This window comes from Opisthocomus hoazin, chromosome 4 (assembly GCF_030867145.1).
Source record: "Opisthocomus hoazin isolate bOpiHoa1 chromosome 4, bOpiHoa1.hap1, whole genome shotgun sequence".
Classification (NCBI taxonomy): domain Eukaryota; kingdom Metazoa; phylum Chordata; class Aves; order Opisthocomiformes; family Opisthocomidae; genus Opisthocomus; species Opisthocomus hoazin.
In genome coordinates, this window is record NC_134417.1 from 81,293,775 (window position 1) to 81,307,993 (window position 14,219).

At 36.4% G+C, this 14,219-nt stretch overlaps 1 protein-coding gene across 6 annotated transcripts in view; it reads right to left on the bottom strand.

Moving 5' to 3' along the window:
• Positions 1-14,219, bottom strand: part of PFKP (phosphofructokinase, platelet) — a 55,240-nt gene that overhangs the window by 26,582 nt on the left and 14,439 nt on the right. For 5 of the 6 annotated variants that reach the window (XM_075419718.1, XM_075419717.1, XM_075419716.1 and 2 more), the window contains 3 exons: positions 12,108-12,181; positions 4,694-4,771; positions 2,220-2,409 (listed from right to left, as the gene is read on the bottom strand). In XM_075419718.1, the coding sequence (XP_075275833.1) occupies positions 2,220-2,409; positions 4,694-4,771; positions 12,108-12,181 (342 nt within the window). Of the gene's footprint in view, positions 1-2,219; positions 2,410-4,693; positions 4,772-12,107; positions 12,182-14,219 lie in introns of those variants that run through there. The other variant, XM_075419719.1, reaches the window with a different exon arrangement.

Here is a 14,219-nt window from a genome sequence, read left to right on the forward strand (position 1 = left end):
GTACAACCAACCTTAAAATTGATGGTTTGGACTTAAACAATAGCAGTCAAATTATAGTCTCAGTGTACGACATGCAATGAAGAAGTAAAAGGATGTGAATGGGATGTGATTATGGGGATATATAAACATTAAAAAACCAGCATTAAATGTTTGAAGACTTCTCTTCTGCAACACTGAAAGGCTCTGATTTCATGATTAATAAACAAATAGAATAGAAAAGCCCCTATTCTAAGTCCTAAGTGTGTCCCAAGACATCAGTGAAAATGCTGAATCATCCAAGAGTTCTGAATAATCTCAAGGACAAAATACCTTAATTGCTTAAGTGCCTAAAACTACCTTAGTATCTGTACATGTGATGGTAGTAATTGTAATTCCAAATTTTTAACATGCTAACTATCGGTGTGTTTAATGACTATACTAAGGAAAATAGTAGAAACCATAATGAAAAATGTAACTAATGTCCATAAAGATAAGTACAGTATTCTGAAGAAGAGTCAAAATGTTTTCTATGAATATATACCATGCATTACAAACCTTTCTAGAGTTTCAAAGGTGATTTAATAATCACATGAATAAGGGACAGCTGGTTGACATATTCTACCTGGATTTCCAAAAAGTCATTGACAAGGTCTGTCCCCAAAAGATTTTGAGGAAACTAAGCACCCACAGCGTAAGACAGAAGACTTTTGCCGTGTTGTGAAACAGAGGGTAAAAAATACAAAACAGAGGGCAGTAGTAAATGCAAGTTCTTGTATCCGAGGAAAGTGATAAATGGAGTTCTACAGAGATCTGTGCTGTTCAACATACTTAGCAATAACCTAGAAAAAGGAATGAGTGGTAAGGTGCAAAAGTTTACTGATCAAAACTGAATTATTTGGGTTCTACAGGTGCGGGGTGTCTGAGAAGAAATGAAGAAGACTAGCCAGACACAGTGAGCAGTAAAGAATCAGATGGAATTCATTGTAGATAACTGTAAACTAATACACATGAAAAATGTACCCTAACATCACAAACAAAATAATGCTATTTTCAGCATAATAATATTATAATGCTGTTTTCATTAATAAATCAGATTCAATGCTCAACAGCAGTCAAAAAAAAATCAAAATATTAGAAAATATTAGGAAAATAATAGAGAACAAAACAAAGATCATTATACTACTGTGTAGATCCACGGTTTGCCCTCATCTGGAATACAGGGTGCAGTTGTGGTCCTCCCCACCTCAAAAAGGACATGGTAGAACTGGAAAAGGTTCAGAGAAGGGCAACAAAGATGATCAAAGGTATAGAACTTACATATAAGGAACAACTAAGCAAACTAGGATTCTTCCATCTAGAAAAAGAGATGATGAAGGGAAAATAAGACAGCTGTAAAATCTCAGGTGCCGTGCAGCAAGGAAGCAGGACTGATCATTCACAGTTTGTTCTAACACAAAAATTATAGGACGCAAATGAGACTAGAAGCCAGAAGGATCAAAACAAACAGAAGCAGATTCTTCACAGTCTTCATCATTCAGTGAAGCTGTAGAACTCCTTGCTACACAATGTTTTCAGCAAAAATCTGTATGTGTTCAAGGAGATTGTAAGAAATTCATTAAGGACTGCTGAGAGCATCTGGTTCAGGAAGTCCTGAAGGAACAAATGGATGGAACCTATCAGAGTATTTATATATTACGAACATCATATTGCATCAACACACCATTATTTAGGCTTGCTTTGTTATTTTACTCTTTCCTATAGATTCTCTTGGATAATATCAAAGACAACTACTGGGCTGGATGCACTTTTAGCAACAGTCACTTAATGTTCTGATCTCAAACAAATAGTGACATACAGGCAGGAAAGCATCATAATTTAATAACAACCAAGTGTGTATCTTGTTGTAGGAAAGGAATTACCATCTCAGTCTGGATTTGAGGGCAAAGGGCTTTTCAAGCAGAAGGTTCAAAGTTCAGGTCCTGAAAATGACTCACAATGTCACACAGACAGTTGCTCAGTAACTTATTTGGCCTTTTTGAACCTTTATGGTATATAAGAGATGATGTACAGAAATAAAAAATTATTACTTTATGAAGAATCATCTAATTTCCTGGAATGTAGACATTTAATTTTTGAACTTAAGAAATATCCTCTGGATGTAGTTTATGTATGTATAGTTAGGGTACAAAACTTCCCTGGAGATTGGACTAGAAGTCTAGAGGGTCTAAAAGCAAACTTACCTTTTTGTGCCAGCTCTTCTAGAAGTCCGCTCCATTCTTCACGGAACAGATTGGCACCAGTTAAGCTACCATCTCCGCCAATCACACAAAGATTAGTGATTCCTCTCTGAACCAAGTTGTAGGCTGCCTGCAGGCGGCCCTCCCGAGTACGAAAGGACTTGCAGCGTGCGCTACCAATAACTGTACCACCCTAGAAAAAGGAAGTATAACAGTTTTAATTGATAATCCAATATTTTACTGTAATTTTTTAAAATGGATTAAAGACGAACAGTTATTTTGTAGCATCCATCTTTAATTTTACAGTGAGGAAAAAGTAATTAAAATCAAAGAATTATCAAACCTGCAGGAAATTATGCTCTAAAGATTAGACACAAAAGGGAAAAGGGGAAAAAACACTCAAAAATTACTGATAAAGAGCTACTCTTGAAGGAAAATGTTAAATTATTTGGCATTAATTTCAGTAGCATTCCAATTAATTATCTAATTGTTACTTATATGTGATGACAATAGTAAAAGTGATATGAGAATAAGTAATAAAGAATTTAAATGGATTTCCTTCAAAGCATGAGATTTTTCCCCCTAATATCATGACATATATAACCAATAATAGAAAAGATATATCCCTAAAGCTCAAAATTAGCATTTGTTGTCATTCCACAGAATTAGAGAACTGCATCCACATTTAGTACCTTATAGATCAGACTAATGATAAATTTTCTTTTTTATTAATTTATCTGCTGTATTTATTAATAAGATTTAAAGAGCTTCATCCAAAAATAGAAGTAATTATTTTCAACAAAGACTGAAGCACCTTGTCACTGAAAATTGCTGGGCATTTTGTTGAAAGAAAAGTCTAAATTTTGCCTTGTTTATTCTCACAGTAAAAAGTAAAATCAATTAAGAATGCAAAAACTTTTTTTTCCTGCAAACAAATCTGGAGATGATTACTTCACTTTTGCCCAAACATTTCCTTCACTTTAACTTATAATAAATCAGTCATGCCAATCCAAATTTGAGCTTCAAATCTGCAGAGGCTGTACTGATACGATTCGTCTTATCAAAAGTTGTTTCAGCTCTCAAGACAGTCCTAAGCACTCTTTTACCATGTATGTTATAATGCACAACAGCTGCTAGTGGAAGCAAAAAAAAAAAAGTGGAATAAAGGCAGTTCAGTCAAAAAAGTTAAAGTATACACATGGAGATGTTCTAAAAATAAAAATCAGGACTAAAAACCACATCTAAACTAGGTATTTTCATACTTAAAAAACCTCATAGTTCTAAGTGGAAAAAAGAGTATGTGTTTTAAACAATGTACTACAACTTCTTCTGATTAAACAGAAAATCTAGGTTGCACTTTAAAATCTTTTATCAAAACATCTAAACACGTTCTTTAAGATGCATCCTCAGCTTCACTGTTGGTCTGTTGAATTCCTAGCAATCAAGCTCAGAAAGGCATTTTTCTTATAGTATGTATGCTATACACAGGTACAGGATGCTACATCCTGTTCCTGCCTACGCTCTTGTGTGGCTTGGCCATGACATCTCCATTTTCTCTTAATAAAATAAGATGCATCTGGATGACGCCCTTAGTCATATAGTTTAGTTTCAGGTAGCCCTGCGAGGAGCAGGGATTTGAGTCTCTTCCAACATGAGATATTCTACGAATCTATGATTACAGATTTTATAAGATAGACAGGGGACTAAAAATAACAACCAAAAAACCAAACATACGTGGACAAATTACTTCACAGTATTCCAGGGTATTTGTTTGAAAAAAAAAATCATCTATTTTTTGCTCTGCTAACTGCTCTATGTTTATTACAGAAAGCTTTACAAAGCTCCAAAGAAAACCACACTTCACCCGCAAGTAGTTTTCAGAAAGCTTGTCAAGCAGTAAGGCCTCTTCGCCAAATATAGCATCTGCTCTGGAAGAGGTAACAACATTGCCATGCTGAGGAAAAGTGTAAGGAGACCCAAATGGCCACCTTGCAGAACAATGTAATAAAAAAAGTACAGACAAAGTCACTGGTATTATCTGAGCTCTGGAGAGCTGTACTGTAATTACACCCATTACTATAATTCTAAATCCACTTACATAGGAAGCCAATAGCGTTTCGTAAGAAAACACTTGACTTGTAAAACACAGTTGTTTGATATTTTTGTCCTATAATGCCCTTTTTATTAAATGTAGGCTTGGCAATATGGCTTGAGGAGGCTAATGACATGTAATGTTGAAAATCTAGGACAAAGGTTTTCAAGCTTATTTCTGTGCACCAAATACAAAACGACAGAGAGATCTTTAGGAAGTGTAAAACATCGATACTGCAGAAATCAAGCTCTGCTAAAAGTTCTATGTGATGTCACTCAGTCATCACAGAATTCAAAGTCATGGTTACAGTCGTCTGCCTGAATCTAGAATTTTGGTTCTCTGTTTAAAGAGGGTTTCGGTCCCACCCCCATGCCCTAACACTTACCACTTGCAGGATACTTGAAACACTTTCCCATGACACCTCTACAATATTATCACCTCCATCAACCATTCCCTGGTAACCCTGAAAGAGAAAAAGTATTTCAAAAGTCTGATGTGAAAAACTGTGTAACATTTCCTCTGCAGTAACGCTCACCTTGTATATTTTAATGCAACTAAAACCACTGAATTAAAAAAGTACTCAATTTAAATGAAACAACATTCAAACATGTATCATATTAGAGGTAAAAAATGCCAAACAAACCCTTTTTTTAAAAGACCAGTTCCAAAGACAACTTCAAGATAAAGTAATACTTCACACAGATTACACAGCTTATAAACTAGAACGGTGATGTATTTCTCCTTTCTTATTAATAAATATTCATTTATTTTAAAAAAACTACAAAGATGGAAGAACGTTGAAAAGCCTTATAAAATGTGCTTCCTAAAAACACAAGCTCAGCCTGAGGTCATGATCTTAGAAAAAAGGCCTACCTCTATAACACTTTGTACACTTTTTACCCCAAGGTAGTTATAAGCAAAACAATCTAAAGATTAACAATGCAAAAGTTTTCATAATTGAAGAAGAAATCAGATCATGTAACCTTTATTCTTTTTTGGAGGCAATTACACAATAAATAGATGAAAGAAATTTAGTAGAAAAGTACAATTTTTAGTGATGAATCTAAGAAGTCCTTAGTATCTTAATTCAAATGGTCTTCAGAAACCAATGCATGCTGTAATACAGAAAGAGCTACACTTAGCTGAAAGAAGGAAAACTATCCAGTGAGCAGCTGATGGGTTTTGTTATGCCTGGCTTTATTAACTCTCTGCATAAATACGAGCAGAAAGATAGTGACAATTACTGATTCTTTTCCATTAGGTGATATTGTGAATGCTGGTTAAGAAAAAAAAAAAAAAAGAAAACACAGCAAACTTCTAACCTGGAAAAACCTAACTGATACAAATACCAGAATAAAACTGGAGCTACCATTCAACTTTTCAACACTTATTTAAATCCAAAGAGAAAAAAACCACACTAGGTTAAAGAAAACTAACAAACAAAAAACACTAAACAAAAAAAAACATGACAATGTTTATGTCTCCATTTTTAAATTATGTGTACATATGGATAATGATGCTGAGGGATAATCAGTTAACCTTTCTTTTGTATGCAGTTCTTGCAAGACTGTACGTATTAAATTCCAGGGTTCTCAGTAATAAATAAGCTGGAACTAGAAATAGAAGGGAGTTTAGAAGACAGTAAAACTGACAGTATAAACCTGAGACACTTACTTTGGTATGATCCAGAGTATATGAAGATTTTATGCAGTAAGCAGTAACTTGGAAATGCACTAAGCCTTCACTGACTTAAAAAGTCATACATTTTATATGAATACTGTATCTTACTTGGAGTCCCTCACCAGCATGATACGATAAGAATATAAAGATAACCTGGACTCAGCAAAAGCACGAGTTACTTAAAATAAGCTTTCTAAGATTCTAGTACAGATTCCAAGGGGAAAGCGTAAAAGTTATTGCCCAGTGAGACCTGACTAATAAATTTACATATAAGATGATCAAGTCATCATAAAGAAACAGCTAGAAGGAGAATGACCTATGTCTCTAATTTCTGTCACTCAACAGATCTTTTCAATATTTTGTACACCCTCCAGATAACTTTGATATGTATCTAATGTATACACATAATGTCTTGTATACTAATGTATACATATAATGACTTCAAGCTAAGACTTTATTTGCAGAATTCCTTTGAAATTAGAGCAAGTTGGGAAAGAAATAATGCTTCATCTATATATCAACTTAAAAAAAAAAAAAATTATTGCTCAGATATAGTGCAAAGATCTTCAGACAGAAACATTCCAGCAGATCCAAATGAGCTTAATGAAGGATAATACATTAGCAAGTGTACTTATCATAGGTTTGCAGATCTGTTTTTTTTAAAGCGAAGAATCCGATGTTCCTTATATCACTCAGTAATGGACTGAAAATTTTTCCTATCAGTGTTCCTATTGGCAACTACAATAATACAAAGATTCATAGGCAACAAATCCTGAAAAAATAGTGTGATGTTGCATCCTAACTCACTTTATAACACTGACTACAGTAAGCTGCACTACAAGCTGACAAAAATATATACAGTTCACAAATTTGCTCCAATCATTCACTTTCCATTTTTACTTGAGAGGCAAAATAAAGAAAGTGCACCCAATGAAGTATTATATACAGTAAATATGTACATAATTATACACATATCATGAGACTCATGGATAAAAATTCCCAAATCATACTTTATTAACAAATCTAAAACACAGGGAAAAGCAAAAGGATAAACTGCCATTTGAAATTGTCTGTAAGATTTGAAACACCTTATATCTAGGCTATGGATGAGCTATGACTGACTCGTGCACCACGCATCTTTAAAGTAGAAAGAACTCCTGCATTCTGGTCAGGAGTCCGCATCAGTTCTACTTTCTCTGTGTAGATAAGCGAGAACAGGGGCTGTGTTAGCAATGCCTCCCACTACAACATAAGGACAGGGAGCTTTTGGAGCAGGCTTGATCCGTTTTAACTGCCACATCAGCTTTTCTTAACTCAGTTCTGCTTGCCAAGTAGTGTATGTAAGCTAGCTCTGAACAGTGTACTAGAATTTCCACCCTGTTCTTCCATACCACTAAGAGACACTAAAGCCATAGTATTAAAACAGCTTTCTAGAAAAACTGCATGTGAAAAAAAAGATGATTAATTATAATTGAAGTATGAATAATTATAATTATTTCCAATTAGCATTTTAGTTATTTAAACACTGATGCTAACTTGGGGACTGGGCAATCCACTTCAAAGGCAGAATTTAACTTGAAATATTTTATCAAATAGTTCAACGCTGTCACAGTTGTCTGATTACTGAAAATTACTGAAAGATGTGAACACAGACCATAATAAAAAGCCAGTAGGAACCTGCCAATTTACATTTAAAAAAATAAAAAATTTATCTGAATTTTAAAAATAGCAACTTGGCTACTAAAATACTAAAACTATGGGGCAAGAATGGAAGAAAATAAACTGCCAAAAATACAACAAGCACTATACTTAAAAATCAACCCTATTTTATGCTTACTCCTTCCTCTACCCAAAATCTGAATATTCAATGATGAACAACAGGAAACCTCTGTGAGTCATATGTTCACAGGGTACATATACACATATATACATTGTAACTCCTGGAGAGAGCAGCAGAGACAGCAAACCTTGCTTCCAGTCTTAACACTAAAAAGACAACTCATCTTCTGATATGTTACATGTGAGACTTTGGGCTTTAACAGTTATTGAAGTTTACTTACTGAGCTTTTTCAGCTATTGCTCAACAACGTAAAATACTAGCACCGCTGAGTGCACAAACCACCACATAAAAGACACGAAGTTTTCCTCACAAAAATCCGTGACTGCCGTACCATTGCATTTCCAATGCTGGCCTCTTGAGAAAGACTCTTAATCAAGATGAAGAATCTAAAAGTTCCACAGCTTAGTAGTAAGAGCACGCATCCACTGGGAACTATGTGCTTCAATGCTGGAAAAAGGGCAGGTTATTTGTATAAAAATTTAAGACCTCAGTTTCTAAAATGAGTTGCCATTAATGAGAGGCATCACTCTTTCTTCTCATTCTCAATTAAAAAAACAAAACAAAACCTCACCAACTGAAATCATTCTGACCAGTGAAAAAATCTGAACTAGCCTCCTAGAGCAGCCTGATACTTCTCTATGTACTTCTGTCTCCTAGATTTTCACCGTATAAGTGAAGTAAGTCATGGGTGTTCAAATTATAATTCTGATTGGGGTAGATTTGAAGAACAATGTGATGCTAGTCAGTGAGGGTGACTACAGACTGTTAATATACTAAAATTAAATACCAAAAGATGTTAACATGAATAAAATATGAAACTAGGGCAAGTGTATAGAGTAAGCATTGTTTCCACAGATTAATAGCAAAATTTTCAAATGTGCTATTTTCAGTAAATTAAGAGACAAAGGATTATTTATTATTTTATAGCTATAAAATGATAGTGTTTATGTAAACTATATAAATTATATATAAATATAACAAATAATAGTTTTTATATAAACTATTCCATAGTTTTACTTTTCACGAGTGGTTGTTTTTTTGCTTTGGGGAACCAAAGTATGTCCAAATAGCCCATGAATTCCAACATCTAACAGTTTCTTTCTTTGGGCTTTGGTAAACACAACTTAAAAAAAGGTTACAAAATTATTTATATCTAGTTCATTGCCGATTTTTATGTATGTATCTTGGCAATATCTCTCTGATCACAAAATGAAGCAAAATGGAGTTAGGAAACAAAAGGAAAACAGAGTTATTGTTTTACTTAGAATATGGAGCTAGTTTTGGCCACAGCTGTAGCAGACAGGTGATCTTGCAGTGCAAAAAAAGTTCTTATGCCAGAGAGATTTACAGGAGAAAAAGAGCATACGACAGTTAGAGCAAAGTAGGCTTGAAAAGGCTGAGACCTTTAACTCCATTTTTGGCTCCAATTAAGGAAACCTTCTTCATCTTTTGAATATTGCCACTTCAGCTTTTTTCTTCACTTTTTCAGAGCAGCTTCAAATATACAATTCATACTGGTTAACACACTGAAGTCTACATTTGATAAACTGCAATATAGAAGGACCTTATTGAAAGTATTACATAAAATAACACCAAGTATATACAAAAAATACGTCTCCTCTGTATATATCATGCAAAGGCTTAAAATAGAAATCATTAGTGACAAGTCTTACCCTGAGATTTTTACCTTCACACACAGAATCACACTGAATGTTCAGGGTTGGAAGGGACCTCTGTGGGACATATAGTCCAACCCCCCTGCCAAAGCAGGGTCACCTACAGCAGGCTGCATAGGACCTCGTCCAGGCGGGTCTTGAATATCTCCAGAGAAGGAGACTCCACAGCCTCCCTGGGCAGCCTGTTCCAGGGCTCCATCAGCCTCAGAGGGAAGAAGTTCTTCCTCATGTTCAGACGGAACTTCCTATGCTTATTTCGTGCCCGTTGCCCCTTGTCCTGTCACTGGGCACCACTGAAAAGAGTCTGGCCCCATCCTCTTGACACCCACCCTTGAAATATTTATAAGCATTTATTAGGTCCCCTCTCAGCCTTCTCCAGGCTAAACAAGCCCAGCTCCCTCAGCCTCTCCTCGTAGGAGAGATGCTCCAGGCCCTCACCATCCTCGTAGCCCTCCGCTGGACTCTCTCCAGTAGCTCCTCATCTTTCTTGAACTGGAGAGCCCAGAACTGGACAGAGTACTCCAGATGGGGCCTCACTAGGGCAGCGTAGAGGGGAAGGAGAACTTCCCTCGACCTACTGGCCACACTCCTCTTGTTGCATCGCAGGATCCCGTTAGCTTTCTTGGCAGAAAGCTAACAGGATCCTGGGATGAAAGCTTTCTTCCACTACTCTTGTCACCTGCATCTGTTTCCTTTTTCAAAGTGCTGAAATTAAACAGCTGTTTCATTTCAAAGCTTGCAACAGAATATTTCTCTGAAATACTCCTATGCATTGTGAAAGAAAACTGACTTCATATTTTAATTAACACACAGTCAGAGAGGAAAAAAGCTTAGTATTCAGTACTTCCTGAAACATCGAACTGAATGGACTAATCTAGAAGCAAAGATCTCTCTCAGAGCTATTTCCCATACTTACACTGAAATGTGCATTCTTCTCCCAGCCTACACTGCTACAATGAAGATAGAATGACAACATATAATGGAAACTCAAAACTCCAACACTGACTTGATTTTCACAATTAATTTTCATTCAGAAATATCTGTGACTTCACACTGGCAAACTCTAGCAATTAACAGAGGAACATAATAACTTGAATAGTGCAATTTTTCTGAGGTCAGAAAAACAACAGAAATTTCCAAATTTTCCAAATTTTGGAAATTTCTCATTGAATACACTCGTGATACAAAACAGTTTTTTAAAGAGATAAAAGTAAACATACGATAAGATGAACTACAAAGATGGTAATTAAGTCAAACATAATTAAAAAAAAAAAATCCAAGTTCTGGCCTTTAAAGACAGCCAAAAAACCTCCTTATTTGCACAAAGTATCTGACCCATTTCAGCAAGCCTACAAAACAACTGAACATTGAAGGAATTCTAGAATTGGCCACGTAATTAGCACACACTAAGTATTCAGAGCTACTTGCTGTAGAACTGTAGTACAAAAGAATTTAGAAGCACAGTGCTCTGCTTATTTGCATTTCAATATACTTCGCATCTCTTCAGTAAATGAACTATAAGAATAAGCAGACACAGAAAGAAAATGGATAAATAGCTACCCTTCAAAGCTAAATTGCATATTTTGCATGAGCAAAACTAAACTCAAAGTACTTTCCTAGCACTTCCATTAATTCTGGTACTCCATATTTTTGTATTAAACATTAAAATTACATTTTGCCAGGAATATTACCTACCAAGTTTTGCCCCACATCAGATTATGATTCATAACCACCTCCAAATTCTAAAGAGTTGTACAGGAATTCCACTGCTAACAGAATGACTTCTTGCTAAATATATTTACTGTGCTGTTTAACTCAGAAATTTTATAAAAACTGAATGTGTCCTTCAGGTGGAAGTCTAACTAACTTAGTCTTCCAGTAAGACATACACAGATAGTATTATTTTGGCATTTACATTAAACTTGTCTCGTCATTTTTTCATATCAAATAATTGTTGAACTTAACAATCTTCATACACATGCAGTCATAAACTTCAACCACAAAATTCTGATGTCTGGACACGATACTGATGGCACAGTTTTTTTTCATGGGGTCCTTTTTTTTGCTGGTTGGAGTTTTTGCAGTTACAAATTTCTACCTATAAGTCAGGAAAGATGGCACCAGCCTGACAGTACTTAAAAACAAGTTGTGTAATCTGTGAAATGAGGGTTATGGCACATCCTTATCATACTCTAGGAAAATGGACTGAGGGGGAGTCAAAGGGTAAGAATTAATAGTTTAACTAGGCTTAGGAAAGTATAAAGTACAATATTTGGGGCCAAACATCTAACAGGAACACAAATACATAGCTCGCTGCTGGGTGACAACCACCTCTGGTTTTCTCAGTATTTTCAAGCTTCTGGTGGCACATGAAGAATTCCCCATATTAAAAAAAATTACTTTTAAATTAAATAGTTTGAGCATATACCTTGTAAAAAGTACTTTCTGCAAAAATAAAAAATATGAAATAAAGTATTGATATAATACAAGGGAATGACATCTACAACATTTTTTAGTTCATACTATTCACTCTCCACATGCTTTCCACAAAAACTCAAGTATAATCAGAAGACAAATACAGAATGAATAAAATAAAAACTAACCTCATAAACAAAATACACCTTGGCTTTTACATAGATTCCCATGCGTACCACTGCACGCACAGCAGCATTCATACCTGAGAAGAAAAAGCAAAATTACATTGTTATAGGTTATCCGATATTTTTTGTATACTATACATTTTCACTGTCTTTAAAAAAAAAGGAAACATTAATTCATTGCTAAAGAAAGACCCCATTCAACATATAAAGAAATTTGCTTAATGACAGTGCAATCAGTCCATGGATATGAAGGGCGCAGAACTATTTGCTTTGTTACAATAATTATGTGGATATCAGTATGTGTGTTAATCTGAGATTAAATTCCTGCTGATTGTAAAACAGCATTGTAAAAGTAAGCTAATAAACCAGAAACAGAAAGTAAATTCATTTCACAATAATGATTAGTTTTCTATCTGAAATGTAAAACATTCAGCCAGTTAAAACTTATCTTCTTCAAAGTATAAATTATATTGTAACAGTTCTTTTTCCTGAGCTTTCCAAAGTAACACAGGTGTATACACATATTTTGTGGGGAGCACAGCCAAAGCTCCTGACATTAACAGGTGCCACTTTAAAAGAAAGAAGTAGCAGTAAATTAACACAAGAAATGCTGCATGGACTCATTTGACAGAAAAATGCCTAAATGCCACTCAGCTTCCCAGAATTAACTGGGAGGAGTAGTGGAAACACCAGCAGGCTGTGCTGCCGTTCAGCAAGACCTGGACAGGCTGGAGAGTTGGGCAGAGAGGAGGAACCTGATGAAATTCAAGAAGGGCAAGTGCAGGGTCCTGCATTTGGGGAGGAACAACCCCATGCACCAATACAGGCTTGGGGCGGACCTGCTGGGGAGCAGCTCTGTGGAGAGGGACCTGGCAGTGCTAGTGGACGACAGGTTAACCGTGAGCCAGCAGTGTGCCCTGGCTGCCAAGAAAGCTAATGGGATCCTGGGGTGCATCAAGAGGAGTGTGGCCAGTAGGTCGAGGGAGGTTCTCGTTCCTCTCTACACTGCCCTAGTGAGGCCCCATCTGGAGTACTCTGTCCAGTTCTGGGCTCCCCACTTCAAGAAAGATGAGGAACTACTGGAGAGAGTCCAGCGGAGGGCTACGAGGATGGTGAGGGGACTGGAGCATCTGTCCTACAAGGAAAGGCTGAGGGAGGTGGGCTTGTTTAGCCTGAAGAAGAGAAGGCTGAGAGGGGACCTAATAAATGCTTATAAATATTTCAAGGGTGGGTGTCAGGAGGATGGGGCCAAACTCTGTTCAGTGGTGCCCAGTGACAGGACAAGGGACAATGGGCACAAACTTGAAGCATAGGAAGTTCCGTCTGAACATGAGGAAGAACTTCTTCCCTCTGAGGGTGACAGAGCACTGTAACAGGCTGCCCAGGGAGGCTGTGGAGTCTCCTTCTCTGGAGATATTCAAGACCCGCCTGGACAAGGTCCTGTGCAGCCTGCTGTAGGTGACCCTGCTTCGGCAGGGGGGTTGGACTAGATGACCCACAGAGGTCCCTTCCAACCCCTACCATTCTGTGATTCTGTGATTCTGTAATTGCAAGCTCACATTAGAATTCCCTGCTCACAGATATCTGACAAATTATACTGCTGTAAAATCTTCAATTGAAGTCCAAGTCAGCCACTTAACCTCCTGAGCAATAGTGAAAGTTCCACTGGCCCCCCTACATGGGTCAAAGAAACTTCTGTTATAACCAGTCCCTTCAGATATTGTGTTACCTTACTCATTATTCAGGAGGTTCCCAAAAGTAATAAATTAATTGCTTCCATACCATGTAAATAGACACAAGAGATTATGCAAACCACGAGGACAGAAGTAGTTAGGCTACGCTGAAAGAAATAGCCTTAGCACATCAGTTGAAAAGGGATGCACAAAACATGACAATCTAAAAGACTGGGCACCACTTCTCCAAATCTGTTGCACTTAATACCAAAATAGCAAAGTAGTAGCTCAGCTTTGCTGTTCGACACAGATGTTAAGTGTTCATCTATCTGGAGATACAAAAAGTTGGTAACTAGAATATATAAACTCATAACACAGTAAACCATAAAGATCTGTTCCTACACCATCCACCATTACCGGAAAAAATACCGAGCTAGAAAAT